Raw genomic sequence first — 16264 nt, forward strand, 5'->3', positions numbered from 1 at the left:
TTTGGATGTAAACATTGTCTTTTTATTGGATTGAATTCTAAGTATTCATTCCTTTAAACAGTACATTGAATAACAGTTGGGCAATTTCACTTTCTACATGACTATTTCAGATACAAGTAGCTTCCTGAAATATTTTATGTTATTGCAAACTTCATTGATACGAAAAATTATTTTGAATCAAAGAACTTATGACATTGACAACCTCACTAATTTTTTTACATGGAATGATTTGATCCAACAGTTTTGCATGGCAAAATATTTCAACTGAACAGATTTTGTGCAAACTGAATGGTAATGTTGGGTAGCAATTATGATGATTTGTGAGTAGCAATGGAGACATTCTGTGCAGCATTCACTCTGATACTGGTTCACTGATGTATACAGAAGAAACCATCAATAGGACTTTGAAACCTGCAGGTTACTGCAAACCAACTAAATTTGATAACAAGATTTTGTACTGATGTATTTCAGAATGAATTGTTTGAATATACATGTACTGCCTTTGCAGCTAATACATGTAGCCCTTAGCAGCCAATACAACTATGCGGCCCATAGAAATGAAAAACCTGAAAATTACTTCAAACCAACTAAATTTGAAAACAAGATTTTGTTCTAATGTTTTTCAGAATGAATTGTTTGAATATACGGCTTTTTGGCCAATAGAATGTTGCAGCCAATAGAACTTTGAAACCTGAAAGTTACTTTTAACAAAATTGTGTACTAATGTATACCAGAATGAATTGTTTGAATAGACGGCCAATATGATTTTGAAACCTGAAAACTACTTCAAACTGACTAAAATATGAAAACAAGATTGTGTATTAATGTATGAATTGTTTGACTAGACGGGCGACCTGATGGGTTAAGCTAGCGTGGCTGATGTTGAGAACCACATGTCCCAGACATTTGACCAGGATGGTGGTGGCATTCATAGTCATCACAACATACTGCCACCCTGGAGCACTGTGGAAAAGAGAAACCAAGAATGGTGCAATGAGTATCGTCTCTAGAAAGAGTATTTCTTAGTCTTTTTAATACACGATTCTTTTAAAACACTTTATTTAACAAACATCTACCAGTCATCTCAAAATGCTCATTATTTGCACTAAAGTTCAATGCAGAGCTATGATTAAAGCTATGACTTTGTGTGAGTGCTGTGGCTCCATGCTAGGGCTAGCATAGCTGTATACTTCGCTATTGAGAAAGCTGGGCGAGACCAGGGCCCAGATTCATGGCCCTGCTAACCGCTGAATTCTGCGCTTACGGTCACCATTCGCTGCTTACCTGCAAGCGCGGACTATCTGCGCTAGCCTTGTTGGTGTAGAATGCTTAGAAACGTGGTGTACGCACGTGCAGAAGCCAAAATTCGCTAACCCGTGAAATATTCTTGCCGTTAGCACAAAATTCCCTGCTGCCGTAATTTCTGATTCTGTGCTTATGGTAAGCAGAGCCATGAAATTGGGCCCTAATGTTCAGCATGTGGTTGACTGTGTTGACTCTAGTGTCCCATCAAACCCATGCCAATAGACAACCTTCCCATCATCTCTGGTATCGCTACACCAAACATTCTTTGTGACTACATGTCTGTAAAACTTGCTCAGAAAAGCCTTAATCCACACAGCTTAGTGCCCTCCATTTTTTGATCCGCAAATCAGCAGCAGGTTGAACGGCAATTGTTTTGTCTCAGAAGCAATCCAAATCGTCACCACTTACTCTTTCCACATCAATTATGGACTTTGAATTGATCCTGGTCAACAACAGTTCTGGAGGCTGGTCTTGGACTCAACACCAGTCTCCCCTTAGACCAGATTCCCCTTTTGGCTCGGACTTGGAATTGGACTCAGACAACAGCCTACAGGGACTCGGACTCAGACTTGGGTCGGACAACAGGCACTGGGACTTGGACTCGGCTGAGTGGATTGACCTACAGCACTGCCCATCAAGACTCCTTGACTTCATATTAACCTCCACCCTTCAGACACACAGGTAAGAAGTTAAGAACTTCATTGTGGGGCCTGGGTCGTACTCAATCATCTGTCATAATACATGTGCCTAATTCCTCCACAGAATTGGAGCTACCAAACTCAAAGCTGTGTCACTGTCTGCGTCTCTTTCTCTAGTATAGTGTAGATATTGACATTTGCCTGTGGTCTCTTCAAATAATACCTTGCCTGAATCACTGGTACCGCTCCCACCACAGCCTGTCTTTCCAGTGCTGCTGCCTCATGATCGGTGACATAAAAACTCAACCATTTTCAGATGTTGTCCACCCAGCGCAACTTTGGTCAGCCTACGGAACGATGGCATCCCTCCCTGCTGTCATTGATTAAGTGGTTAGACTGCGTGACTTGCAATCACAGGGTTGTGGGTTCAAATCCCCCAGCTAACCACTGATTTCACAATGACTAGAATAAATATGGTCGTCTAGTTACATTTTCTTGATCTGTTCAATTCATAATCATAGACGTTAAACCAATGTTTGTGTGAGAGAGATTGGTCGTTGCCAGCATGGTGTTTATATCCCCCTGTGGGAGTTTGCAGAGTTCCCTTGATTGCAATATCATCTCAACAAACATACCTCCTTGTCAGTGTGGCAGACGACAAACTATCAACAACATTACTGCTCCGACTTCAGGGCCCAATTTTATAGAGCTGCTTAAGCAGTAAAAGTAGCTAAGCACAGCACAACACAATTATGCTTGAAGTGAGTGGTTTTCACCTTGGTTCTGAAATCTTTTATTATATGAACCTAAACCACATGTACACTTTTTTTTAATTAAACAAAAATGTAAATACAGACGGCAACTTGTATAATAAATACAGGAACACAAGGGCAGACCCCTTCTTGTAAGACAGGAGTACTGGGTTATTTTTGTGTGCAATTGAACAGTACACTGGACCTACAGTGTTTCTTAGATATTGCATTTGCATCTGTTCAAAACTTCGGGACCAAACCGGGGATATAACCTTCCGTATCCTGCCACCACTTTTTCACGAATTTTTACAAAAAGAGAAACCTCATTGAGGTAAATTAGATACTATATTATTTGACATCGAATGAAAAAGTGGTGGCGTCATACGAAAACTTTTCCTAACTATTATTTACTAGTACATTTCGAACACAATGTCATGTTTTTCCTGTGGCTCTGAAAAGAACCGATACCCAACGTTTCAAAATAGTATGGTGCTCTGTTCGTTAGTCGTGCACCAAGGAGAGTGCAGGCATGGCAGAAATCAAAGTCAATGAATTCACAATCTTCAATACCATTTTGTTTTTAAAATTCCCGGGCCCTAAAAAGGAAAGTAAATGTTGGAATATTCCTTACCGTATCGCCAGTTTTGCCGCACTTGAATCTATGGGTTTCCAGTATTTCTCTTGCGTCTGCAACGGCGTTTTTCATGGCCTGAAAACGCATGTGGTTTATAACTTCGGCGTGTGCTCTTGCTGCCTGTTCATCTTTATCTGCACGTCTTACGATGGTACCCTGTACGGCTGGCCACAGTGTGCAGATAGCGGGTACCAGCAGGATCAGGCTCAACGTCACAGAATGCATCGCGCCACTGAACACAATTTAAAAGGAGAAAAATACATGAGGCAATGACGGGAAAACCTTTTCTGTGTCCTGCCACCACTTTATCAATAATTTTTACAAGAAATATCTAATTTTGAGTAAATTTGATACTGTTTTATTTTATAACGAATGAAAAAATGTGGCAGGATACGGAAGCTTTTCCCAATGATGTAGGCTGCTATCTAACAACAAAAGTAAAAAGCTATTCATTAATTAATACGACAAAATATCACAATTTACAATGCCTTTCAGATTCACCAATAGAATTAGAATATAGCATTTTATTAATATCATAGTTTTGCCGCTCTTAGTCGCAATAGGCCTACACTTTTTTAAGACAAACATAGGACCACAAACTGCCGGCGCGGCGCTTTAGTTAGGCCTACTCTTTTTGTTGACAAAAAAATACTTTTTTTATGACAGAAAATGTTCCACTTTTCTAAAAGAAAATTATCTTTCTGAAATATTAATTGTTATAAAATTATTATATTTCTTATAGGCCCGTATTTGGCCTATACTAATTTGATAAAAGACTGATCCAAAATCTTCCGAAACCGTCGATTCAAATGATGCACCGTCCAAAAGGCCAAGGGAAACTTTACGTTTGTGAGTTCAGGTCAAATTATACACCCCAGTCACAGCTTTCCCAAGTTCTTTCTTCACACTTCGCATTGCTTACAAAAGGCACATGATGCTTATCAACAAAACGAAATAATGTTTGTCTTACAGTTTATCTGAACGTTGTATTATAAATCCCGTTGAACTCCCGAAGGCTTCAAGAAAGATGTTTGGCGATGGTGATGAAGGTCCGATCGTACGATGAGCCTCGATAAAAAGTAAGCTTTGTCGTACGTACCGTATAGTTACTTCGATTCCAAACAGTTTTCTTCCATAGATATATAATTAAAATAACTAGATCGGCCGTGCGTACATACGCGCCATTGCCTGTGTAGAAAACGTTTTGGTTCGCCATGGACGCGGTAAAAATGTCACGTTCGAAAGGCGACGCGCGGAAAATGAACACGGGAGATAGGCCTTTGACGCGCTAAATGTCACGTGCTGACGGCAAAAAGTCACGTGCTGACGGCAACGCACAGAAAATGTACACGGGAGATGGGCAATGGCAGCCCCCATGCCAGAACCCGCGTATGTACGCGCGGCCGATCTAGTTGTTCTATTCTATATCTATGAATCAACCACGAAAGTAACAACGCAAAAAACGACACGCGGGGGGGGGGGGGGGGGGGGGACGGGACGCGTCGCATAGTTATGCAGATGCAATCGTCATAGATGAATTGCACATGACGTCATATACCACCATCTTTGATGAAGAAACATGCAGTGCTTACACGCGTGCACCTTTTCATTTATCATCAAATATGGCGGTCAATGACGTCATGTATAATCCATCTATCACTAATGACACTATGTAGGTGCTGGCAGCGATTCACATACACAAAGTAATGGACAAAATGTTTACTTTTTACTTTATGTGAATTAAGCGTCTTCTTGAATGATTTACACAATATTCCCTGACAGGAGCAGCTTGACAAGATGGTGTAGAACTTTATTTAATTGGTCTGTACGTTTGGAATAATGGCTCTTTAGATAATGGCAGCTTTTGGATATTATCCTTTTCACTTTTCGTCCTCAAAATTTCGAATCTGAGAAGCGTCACTGACAGTAACGATTCTCAGATTGAATCTAAATGAGAAAAACGGAATCATGTGTGTGCACGAAAACGTAAATAAGTCCAATAACAGTTCAAAAGAAACACTAGTTTGAGTGGATTAGGGGGAAATGCATGAATTTGAATGAGTGTATGTATTTTTACTGAAATTGGCTGGAAACCTTTATACACTACTACGGTGTGTTAGTTTTCGAAAGGAATTTGGGAAAGTACATAGGGCCCCTTAGTTGTGTTTGTTATTAGGGACTTTTCGTTTTCGACGACGGATGGTTCTGCGACGGTAAAGATGACATTTGGCGTCATCTGCGCATGCGTCGGCTTTGAGGACGGTCGTCCCTCAATTTCTACGACAGTACTTGGGATGAATCTTCGTTGTGCTGAAAACGACAACGTTTAGCTGAACAACCGTCGCAGAACCATCCGTCGTCGAAAACGAAAAGTCCCTATTAACTGTAACTCGAGACATAAATAAATTAAATTTGTGACATTCCAAAAACGTTGAATAATTGTTTCAAACTTGCAGTTCAGTTACATTTGACAGAACTTGTATTTTAATATTCACATATCACTTAATATAAATTGTACAACATTTAAAAAATAATAATAATACAAATACCGGTTTATGACCATAATTTTTGAATACCTGCTAACAGATTTATGTACAGAAAATTAATTATAGATAATATTACTGATTATCTGTTTAATGATGAAATAATGAAAAAAGGCATTTATTGTATTGATAAAAAATATGCACTTATCATGACAAATAAAGATATGGCTGCACAATTCTTTGCAGATTTAGTTAAAGTCTCCATTATGACTTTTATGAACAGTTTTTTATCAAAAAGAGAGGTTACATGAGTCAATATTTCATTTCGATTTTAAATTGAATTGATTTGTTGATTTTCTTCTCCAAATTCCACTCATTCTTCTTCAAATTCCACTCATTACAAAAAAAACCCAGAATTTCTGTTATGAAAGCACAGTTTCACTGTCCAGAAATGACCATTTACCATCCAGCCTCGCTATGGGCCAGTGAATCAAGACCCACTTTCCTTACTGCCCTTTTCGCACATAGAAAAATTGTAACATGAAAATAACTGTGCATGTACAGTTGGCGCTCATTATAAAGCGAACTGTTAAGAAGAGGTTCTGCTTATAAAGAGTACATTCTGAAGTCCTGAATCTCATTTCCACTTTGTGTTTCTTTGTTTTGCTGCCCTCTTCTAACAACTTTCCTGTGTTAACGAGGTTATTTGGTCAGTCCAAGCGACCGCGGCCCAATTTCATAAAGCCTGTAAGCACAACAACATGCTTAACACAGAAAAGTGTATACATGCAAACAATATACCTTTATCATGCTGACTCCATCTTGGTCATGTTCCTCGTATCGAATAACAATAATGAATGCTAACAATCATTTTACAATTTAGAACCAGACAATTTTGTTCGTCCAGCCTCGGTTTGGTAACATTGATATCAATGGGAGAAATTCAAGATGGCTACAGCATGATAAAGGTCTATAGTTAATGGCCTGATGTTTCGACCCTAGCTAGAAAGACTCTGCCAGGGTCGAAACGTCAGGCAATTAGCTTTTTAAAACATTGTCCAAATTGCAGCTACAATCTTAGCAACAGCTTGAGCCGCTAATTCCAACACGCTTTATCTTTATGAAGCGGTTTTCCCTTTTTTGGCATTTTGTGCTCTGAAAGTAAGCCATTATGGTTAAAGGTCAGTTGGACATTGGCAGGTTTTATGTGGCAGTTTATAATTACAAAGCATTGTTTCTCCACAGAAAGTTGGATAATTTACATGAATAATTTACTGATAATCAAGGTATACTGAAAATATAGATATGACATTGAGTAAAACTCTCCTACGTACAAGTCTCTCAGTTCAGTTTAGAAAAGCAAGAGTACAATACAAAAAGCCTCAGAAATACAGCATTTGTTTCTCTTGAAATAATGTTCGACTAACATGTTCACTTTTGATCATACTATATTGTGTACGATTGTTCCTTAAAATTTGGCTCTGCATGTGTTTTTAGTGAAATCCCACAAATTTCCTTTTCTTGATTGCTTTCTTGCACATCAAGGGTGTGGGTGTTCCTTTTTTTTACAAAACTTGAAAAAAGCTCATGCAAATTGCTCAAAATTTTTGGCAGCGTTTCCAATAAAACTAGTTCTATTTTAATCTGAAAGAGTTTCGATACCTTTTGTAGATCAATTTTTTTTCTTCTTCAGATGTGTGTCATGTAATTAACCTGTGGAAATTTCAGCTTCGTTAGTCGTCAGGTTTTTGAGAGAAAAAAGTGAAAAGCACAGAGCAATGTTTTCAGGTGAAGGTACATGTATACATATGGTAATCACTCTTAAAGGGAAGGTTCACGTCTGGTAATTGTCAAAGACCAGTCTTCTCACTTGGTGTATCCCATCATAACCATAAAATAACAAGCCTGTGAAAATTTGGGCTCAATTGGTCATCGAAGTTGCGAGAAAATGTTGAAAGAAAAACCACCCTTGTTGAACCAATTTGTGTGCTTTCAGATAGGAATAAAAGACTTCTGGCTAGAAGTCTTTCATTATTTGAGTGAGAAATTACCTCTTTCTCAAAATCTATGCTACTTCAGAGGGAGCCGTTTCTCACAATGTTTTATACTATCAACAGCTCTCCATTACTCGTTACCAAGTAAGTTTTTATGATGATATTTGTTTTGAGTAGTTACCAAACGTGTACCCTCCCTTTAAAATGAATGGCAAAAAAACTTTTTGGTTAGAAAGAAGCCTTAGAAACCTACATCAGCTTTCAATAGTATAAAGCAATTTGATTATTAACATTTTACTTTAAGGTAAAATGTAAAAGAATATCAGATTTTATTCTCCAAAATTTGAATCTGAGAAGTGTTACTGCAGTAATGTTTCTCAGATTGTGATTAGGGATTATTCTTACTGCGTGGACATATTCGCTCTGGGTTTTCAGCAGTATCTCAAAAATGCAATCAAATTTTCAGATGTTAGTTTTATTGTATACATTCATTATATAAGATTAAAACAACCGAACGGTTCACAAACCAAGGGTATACTTTGACTTTAAAGGAACATTTTGCCTTGGATCGGTCGAGTTGGTCTTTGAAAAAGGTTTGTAACCATTTGTTATAAAATGCATATGATTAGAAAGATATTTTAAAAGTAGAATATAATGATCCACACAAGTATCACTCGAAAATTGCGTGGTTTTCCCTTACCTCATCGACAAACACGGTCGGCCATTTATGGGAGTCAAATTTTAACTCTAAATGGCCGACCGTGTTAGTTCGCAAAGTAAAAGGAAAATCATGAAATTACAAGGCAAATATGTGTGGATCATTGTATTCTACTTTTAAAACATCTTTCTAACCATATGCATTTTTAAACAAACGGTTATAAACGCTTTTCAAAGACCAACTCGACCGATCCAAGGCAAAGTGTTCCTTTAAGCAAAAAGAGAAAATGAAAACAGTGATGTTTTTTTTCCTTCTAATTTTGTCACTATTTCGTTTTGACTCGGATAAACAATTGGGCTTAAATTGTTAAGGTTTGATATTTCACATGTTAAGTTAAACCAAGTATGGATACTGCTTTATAAATTTACCAATATAATACTGGCATCATGCAATTAGGATAATACCAATGTTAATTGTTCATTTCTTGAACATTTTGATATGAAAAAATATTACCGAGTTGTCGATCAACATTGATCAACATATCAAACTGGAAATGCAATTGCAAAATTGAAAGAAAACGAACATCGAAAAAATTCAACAGAAAAATAGATCGCAACTTCCTCTCGACTTTGTTTTTAAATACACTCTGTACATAAATAAATTGAGTATTGTTTAAGTCTAACTTGATCTTGTTTATACATGTACCTGAATACCCCAAGCTGCTTGTTTATACAAATTACAATGAATTAATATTCATTTACAATATTGAGTTTTTCCATACAGTATTTCAAGCTGTACATTCCTGTAATCATTGTCTCTAATTCATAATTCTGTACAGACGTGTTTACGTTTCCTCAACAAAAATATATATATTTTGTTCATTTACATGAGCACAATGGTAGTTGTTTATTAACAATATATGAAGCAGGCAAAACAAAAGGAGTCTTTAAAGGCCGAGTTATAATCGATCGCGCGATGGTCGGGTGACGGAAATCTTGACACACGATCATAAAAAGACACAGTTTTTAGGCCTCAGCGATGACTATAAACTGTGTGTTTGAGGATCGCGCATCAAGATTTCCATCGTGCGAAACTGTGTGTTTGAGGATCGCGCGTCAAGATTTCCATCGCGCGACCATCACGCGACCGACTATAAGCCGGCCCCTGCTGTCCACTCTCCTCTACACAAATTGTTAAGGTCTTGCGCTTCTTCAAACAATTTTTAGGCATCATTGTTAGCTTATCTGATGAGTCTCAACATTGAAAAACACACAAGACCTGCACAGTCTATTATTACAGGGTTTGACAACAAATTGCACCTGATCTCCGATACCAAAATGAAAGTTTTCTTTGCGATTATTAAAATAATCATCCACTACAAAAATACATTTTTAATGTAATGCAATCATTTTAAACTACCCCGGACAGTTTATCCATTCTGATTGGTTGAATTTGTGACACCAAAAAAAGCATCGCATTCGCAGGAAGTATGAACCAGGTTTTTGTGACGTGTGCACAATTTTTTGAGCGACTGTTTCTAAGCCAATAAATTCTTAGCAAATTATTTTCCTATTTAGGTAATAGCGACTATTTTTGAAGTAGTCATGGCGACATGATTAATCGAGTAGTTGAATATCAACTCGACTAAGCAATTCATAATCGTGACTGCGACACTAGTCGCACTCGTCGCCCAGGCTTAGCTTACTTAGGGATGTGACATTGATTATTCAACACCATTTACAATAAAGAAATGGATGCATTTATCTAGCTTCTTTTCTTATAACCTCTTTTCGTTTGACTCAAATCTGACTTACTTCTGTCATTTCGTTCTCTTGCAATTGTTTGCATTAGTTTGAAAAAGTGCTTAATTTTAATTGATTTGATGACATCTCTGTGATAAAAAATCAGGCCTGATACTTCACGGAGGCATCAACGGTGATTGCCCCCATGCCCCCCTGGTCATTGCCTTGGTGCCCTTGAAATGCTCCAGTCGAAATTTACAACTTCCTCATTACAGGAAGTCCTTTACGAAGAAGAAAAAGCCTTGGTGCCCCTTGCCCTAACAAAATGAAGCACACGGGCCTGAAAAATGTGTGTCAAGTTTGGACGCCACAAAATGTCAATTTGATATGTGATAATGAAGTTCCTTCCTTGGGAAGAAAATTCAGGAAGTTTGTAAATTTATTCCACAACACGTATGTAAAACAACAAAAACATAAAATGCAGCAATCAATTTTTCAGCATGTAGGTTTTGTCATGGATTGTGTAAACAATCCTAATGCACTTATTTAGTGTTACTTTTAACCAGAAAATACCTGAAACTAACAGAAAATAACAGAAAAAACTTCCCAAATCGCACCAGAAGTTACACTGATATTTGCTGTTTTGCAGTAGTTTTCCAGTGTTTGCCAATCAGTAACAACCACTTGTTTTGAGTTGGAAAATGGAAAATTTAAACTGAGTGCTGGTTACGAACTTTCCACGTCAGTTTGGAACTAGACAAAAATGTTTGTAATAACAAAAGCTGGAACAGATTAACCTTTATGATTCAGCCGTCGGGAAGAGTTTTCGAAGACGGACTATCTGCTGATAGATCTTCAGTGATGGAGCTACCTTCATTCCAGTTAGCTTTGCTATCTGCTCCTTGGTCAACGACATGAACTTTCTGCCATCAATGTTCTGCAAACAAAGATATGGTGCATGTATATTTTGAGTAAGATTGAGTAAGATGCTGTGGCGGGAGTCATTGATGATACCAAAGTCTGAAACTTGGCTCAAGATCTTAAAGGAACACGTTGCCTTGGATCGGTCGAGTTGGTCTTTGAAAAGCATTTGTAACTGTTTGTTATTAAATGCAATGGTTAGAAAGATGTTTTAAAAGTAGAATATAATGATCCACACTCAATTGCCTCGAAATTGCATGATTTTCCTTTTACTTTGCGAACTAACACGGTCGGCCATTTATTGGAGTAAAAAAAAAAAACGTGTTTGTCAACAAGGTAAAAGGAAAACCACACAATTTCGAGTGATACTTGTGTGGATCATCATATTCTACTTTTGAAATATCTTTCTAATCATATGCATTTTATAACGAACGGTTACAAACGCTTTTCAAAGACCAACTTGACCGATCCAAGGCAACGTGTTCCTTTAAGAGGTACATTGAATTGATGGCATTTCCATTTTGTGTAACCCCTGGGATGGGGTGGATTTCACAAAGTTAAGACTTGTCTCGAGTAAGGACGATTTAATAGTCATCCTAACTTAGGACTAGCCTTAAGTTTTTAATATCTCCTAGGACTAGTCCTAACTCTTTGTAAAATCGGCCCCTGGAGTTATAGATTCCAAGGAGCTTTTTGGAATGGTATCTTTAGTGCTAGAGAAGTAGATCAAAGAGCCTGACTTATTTTATTTCGAGAAAAATACAACATTTTATATTCACCCGGTAGACTTTTAAAAGTCTGAAATATCTGTAAGATGACAATGATAATGATAAAAAGTTCCATCCTCATGTACAAGAAATGTACATCTTGACACTTTGTGTATAATTCTGATCTTATTTCACTTGGCTAACAAGACAAAAGATAAAAGAATGAAACCATAACAGAACAAAATCTGTCACTAGTTATTTTTTCTTTCTTAAAGGCAGTGGACACTATTGGTAATTGTCAAAAACTAGCCTTCACAGTTGGTGTATGTCAACATATGCATAAAATAACAAACCTGTGAAAATTTGAGCTCAGTCGGTCATTGAACGTGCGAGATAATAATGAATGAAAAAACACCCTTGTCATAAGAAGTTGTGTGCGTTTAGATGGTTGATTTCGAGACCTCAAGTTCTAAACTTGAGGGTCTTGAAATCAAATTCGTGGAAAATTACTTCTTTCTCGAAAACTATGGCACTTCAGAGGGAGCCGTTTCTCACAATGTTTTATACCATCAACCTATCCCCATTACTCGTCACCAAGAAAGGTTTTATGCTAATAATTATTTCGAGTAATTACCAATAGTGTCCACTGCATTTAAATACATGAGAACCAGCTCAATTGAATTCTAAAGATTATGTTTCAAGTGTAAACAAAATGTTTGCGTCCCCCTAAACAATATGCAATCTGTCAAAAGACGAAATAGACAAGATAAAACAAGATAAAACAAGTTTAAACTAGAAAAAAACACTAAAAAACTAAACAATTATTTAGCTGAAAAAATATTCACCTGTTTGCTGAACGTTTCTACACAGCCTCTCTCCCCAGCATCAATAAGAAACTGGATGACTTCACAGATACCCCACTTCCATGGATTCATTATTCCAATCTCTGGTCTCACCATCCGCTGGAAAGTAAACTCCTCCACGATGCAGCCAGGTCCAGACTCCGTTGGGGTGCCTGGGGTTGGGGGGTTACTCCTTGAGGTGTTGGAGGTACTCTTGGGTGTGGCTGGGTTACTACGGGGCGAGCAATTGGACGAGGGACTTGTAGGTACCTTGGATGGGTTGGATGCTTCCGAGGAGGTGCTTCCTGATTTGCTGGATGGGACACTCATTGGGAGTGTACCTGAGGTAGGTTGAAAGCCTGTTAGCTTGAAGCTAGACGTGCAGGACGCTTGCGAGTTGGAGGGTGAGGTAGGGAAGCTTGGCGTTGCTGGTTTAAACGTGGAAGAGGTTTTGGGTCTACTTGATGTTGGATAAATCACCGGTGAGGAAGACGGATTCTTGGATTTGATTGGATGGCTTGAGACGGTATCACTGGTTACGGTTGAGGTGGGTTTCGGGATGGTTGTCAAGTAGCTTGCTGAGGAGTATGGTAAACTTGCAGTGGATGACGTGAAGTTATTTAATGATGGCGGACGATTTAAGGATAAGTTTGGGAAGTTTGAAGCATCTGGAAAGCTATGAGGTCTTGCAAGCCTTGGTCTGGCGGGTCGCAGAGAAGGCGACAACATGCCACCGTGACTGTTCATTGAGACGTTAATTCCGGGTGTAGGGCTGATCGGTTTAGTCCCAGCATTCAGGCTTTTTAAGAGTGTTTCAAGCGGAGGAAGTCTATGGGTTATGTTTGGTGTACCTGGAGGTCCTCCGCTAACTGGGGATTTGTGAGGGGCTGGACTAACATGGTGTTGCTCCTTCTTGGATTGCCCATTGAGAGACGTTAGAGGTAGTGGATGGGCTGCATGATGAGAATAACCCAGCATTATGCTTGGCGTTGAGTCCTTCGGACTTGAAAGTACCTGTGGTCTTGTAATGAACTGCTGATGTACCATAGCATGCGGACTGGAAATCGGTAACGTGTTCATAGTGGGGGAAGCATGGGGGCTTGCCACAACCTGTGGACTTGGTACATTATTCCCGCTAAGTTTTGAATGTAGACTGACCAAAGTTTGTTGGCTTAATAGGGCGCCAGTACTTGAGAAAGGTCTCTGATTTGACAAAGTTACATCACTTGTACTTGCCCTACATTTTGCCAACATGACAGTAGGGCTTTGCCTTTTCAAGGATGACATAGATGATATCAGCATGGGTTTGTTCTGTCCATCCACTATTCTCTGGAAATGGTGTGTTTCTTTCGGAGAGCTCACTGGCAACATGGCCACACCTTCCGGAAGGTTCAACCGTGGTAGTTGATCAAAGCTTTGCTTTTTGGGGTTTGTTGTCATCATCGGCATTCGGTGTGAGATAACCCCCTCGGCTGGGCTGTGCACTGGTGATATCCGAATGGGATTAATCAAAGGGGGAACCGTCTGAGGGCTTTGCCTCAGAGCAGATACCTGCACTGTGGGCTCTGAATGCTGGGTCTCCGCTAACTGGGAACTTGGCAAGCTGCTGCGACTTGGTACGAAGGGAGTTGTGGAGGTACTGTGGGTTATGAATTCACGATGAAGGTTAGAGTCTTGCCATTGGATGGCTCGCAGGAGGCGCTGAGCGTCCTGAGGGAGGATATTAATGGGAAGCTTCCTCAACTCCATCAAGGCTGGGGTATGCGTCCGCTCGACAAAGGACTTGTTGTTCACGAGACTTTGCGTCTGCGCTTTGGAGAACAAAGATGCGGATATTGTCTTTTGGGTCAAATGAGGGGTTGAGGGTTGGGTTGATAATATTGCATCTTCGTGCTTGATGGTTTCACTGAAAGAACGGTTGGATTCTGAAAATGACCCAGCACCCTGAGAGGCGGTCATTCCCGATAAAAGTTGTTGCATAGAGTTATTCCGTCGCTTGGGTTTACTCACTCGCTGTTTCTTAACGGTTGACTTCTTTGGAGGTACATCAGACGCACAACTGTTCAACGCGGCTGGTTTGACATGCGTTGTTGATGGCTTTGAGGCTACAGTTTGTTTTGCAAGTAATTTTTCCGCGATCTCTTGTTCCGTTTCAAAAGCGAAAGGATCTTGCTCCGTTAGATCCATAGTCTTTGGCTTTGGAGGCACAGAAGGTACACTGCTTCGAGATGATGCATTAAGGAAACCATTAATTAATGGCTTGTTGTCTGGAAAGTGGATTTGTCCAGGGAGATTCAGAAGAGCAGCAAGTTTACTCGTCTTGCCTTCTGGGGATGCTTTCTTTTCATAAAGTAGGCTCTTCTCGTGTGCCTCAGATTTCCGTTTCTTCTCTTTCTCCTTCTTTTTGCATTTCTTCTCCTTCCGGCTCTTATCCTTGTCGCGGACTTTCTTGTTTTTCTTTGACTTTTTGCTCTTATGCTTGGAGCCGTCATGCTTGGAGTTCAGAAACGGAAATTTGTGAGATAGTTCCGCGTGATCTTTATGTGAATGTTTGGACGATACTAGCACACTGTTCGCAGACTCGTGTGTCTTTACTGGTTGCTCTACTTTGATTTTGTGCATCGTATCTGAGTTGGTCATCAGAGAGCTACAACTCTTCTTTGCCAGGACAGACTGGAAGCCTGAATCTAGAGGCAGCATCTGCAACGGATCCAATTGCAGACCTTGATGGAGAAAGGAACCTGTACTTCCGTTGCTTAGTGAAGGGAAGGAGTCTAGACTTGGCGAGAGCGGAGAGTCTGGAAGCAGCTTCAGAGTCAAGCAGCTCTCCGACAAGGAAGTGTACATGCCGTCGCTGCCTTCCTTTGCCTTCTTGGATAAGAAGCTATTGACTCTGCCCAAGTCTGGGGTGGACTGAGAAAGCAGCGCTTGCAGATCACCTTTGGTGTTGATCTTGTTGTTCTTATGTTTGATCTTGGAGTGGTTCTTCAACTTGGACGACTTCTTATCCTTCAAGGATGCAGCTTTGCGCTCCTTCTTACTGTGCTTGGTTGATTTGTCCTTCTTTGAGACCTTGGGTACTTTAGCTGGGACCTGATCTTCAGTATCTGAGAAGGAGTAGATGGCTTCAACCATGCTGGAGATGGACTTGGTCATCTCAAGACTTCCTGATGAACCACTCAAGGAACGCTCTGTGGAGAGGAAACATTCACAATAATATTAAGTCAAAGTCAGTATCCCTTGTGAAAAGTTTTAAAGACACTGAACACTATTGGTAATTGTCAAAGACTGGGTCTTCAGATTTGGTGTATCTGAACATATGCATGAAATAACAAACCTGTGAAAATTTGAGCTCAATCGGTCGTCAAAGTTGCAAGATATTAATGAAAGAAAAAACATCCTGTCGCACCATGGTCTCATAAAGTTGTGTGCTTTCAGATGCTTGATTTGGAGACCTCAAATTCTAAATCTGAGGTCTCAAAATCAAATTCGTGGAAAATTACTTCTTTCTCGAAAACTAAGTCACTTCAGAGGGAGCCGTTTCTCACAATGTTTTATACTATAACCCTCTCACCATTACTCGTAATC

General features: G+C 39.4%; 1 protein-coding gene and 1 long non-coding RNA gene across 2 annotated transcripts in view; both read right to left on the minus strand.

The window, feature by feature from the left end:
• On the minus strand, positions 1-4460 carry LOC139935700 (uncharacterized). The gene is made up of 3 exons (XR_011785842.1): positions 4300-4460; positions 3327-3561; positions 1-963 (listed from the first exon to the last, which is right to left on the minus strand). It is a non-coding gene; the product is annotated as an uncharacterized lncRNA (long non-coding RNA).
• A 1321-nt stretch (positions 4461-5781) lies between these two features.
• Positions 5782-16264, minus strand: part of LOC139935890 (uncharacterized) — a 30920-nt gene continuing 20437 nt past the window's right edge. Inside the window, exons 16-17 of the mRNA XM_071930506.1 lie at positions 12680-15867; positions 5782-11143 (exon numbers count right to left, since the gene is read on the minus strand). Of these exons, the coding sequence (XP_071786607.1) occupies positions 11006-11143; positions 12680-15867 (3326 nt within the window). The 3' untranslated portion in view covers positions 5782-11005. The remainder of the gene's footprint in view (positions 11144-12679; positions 15868-16264) is intronic.

Source organism: Asterias amurensis, chromosome 4 (genome assembly GCF_032118995.1).
Source record: "Asterias amurensis chromosome 4, ASM3211899v1".
NCBI classification, from domain to species: Eukaryota; Metazoa; Echinodermata; class Asteroidea; order Forcipulatida; family Asteriidae; genus Asterias; species Asterias amurensis.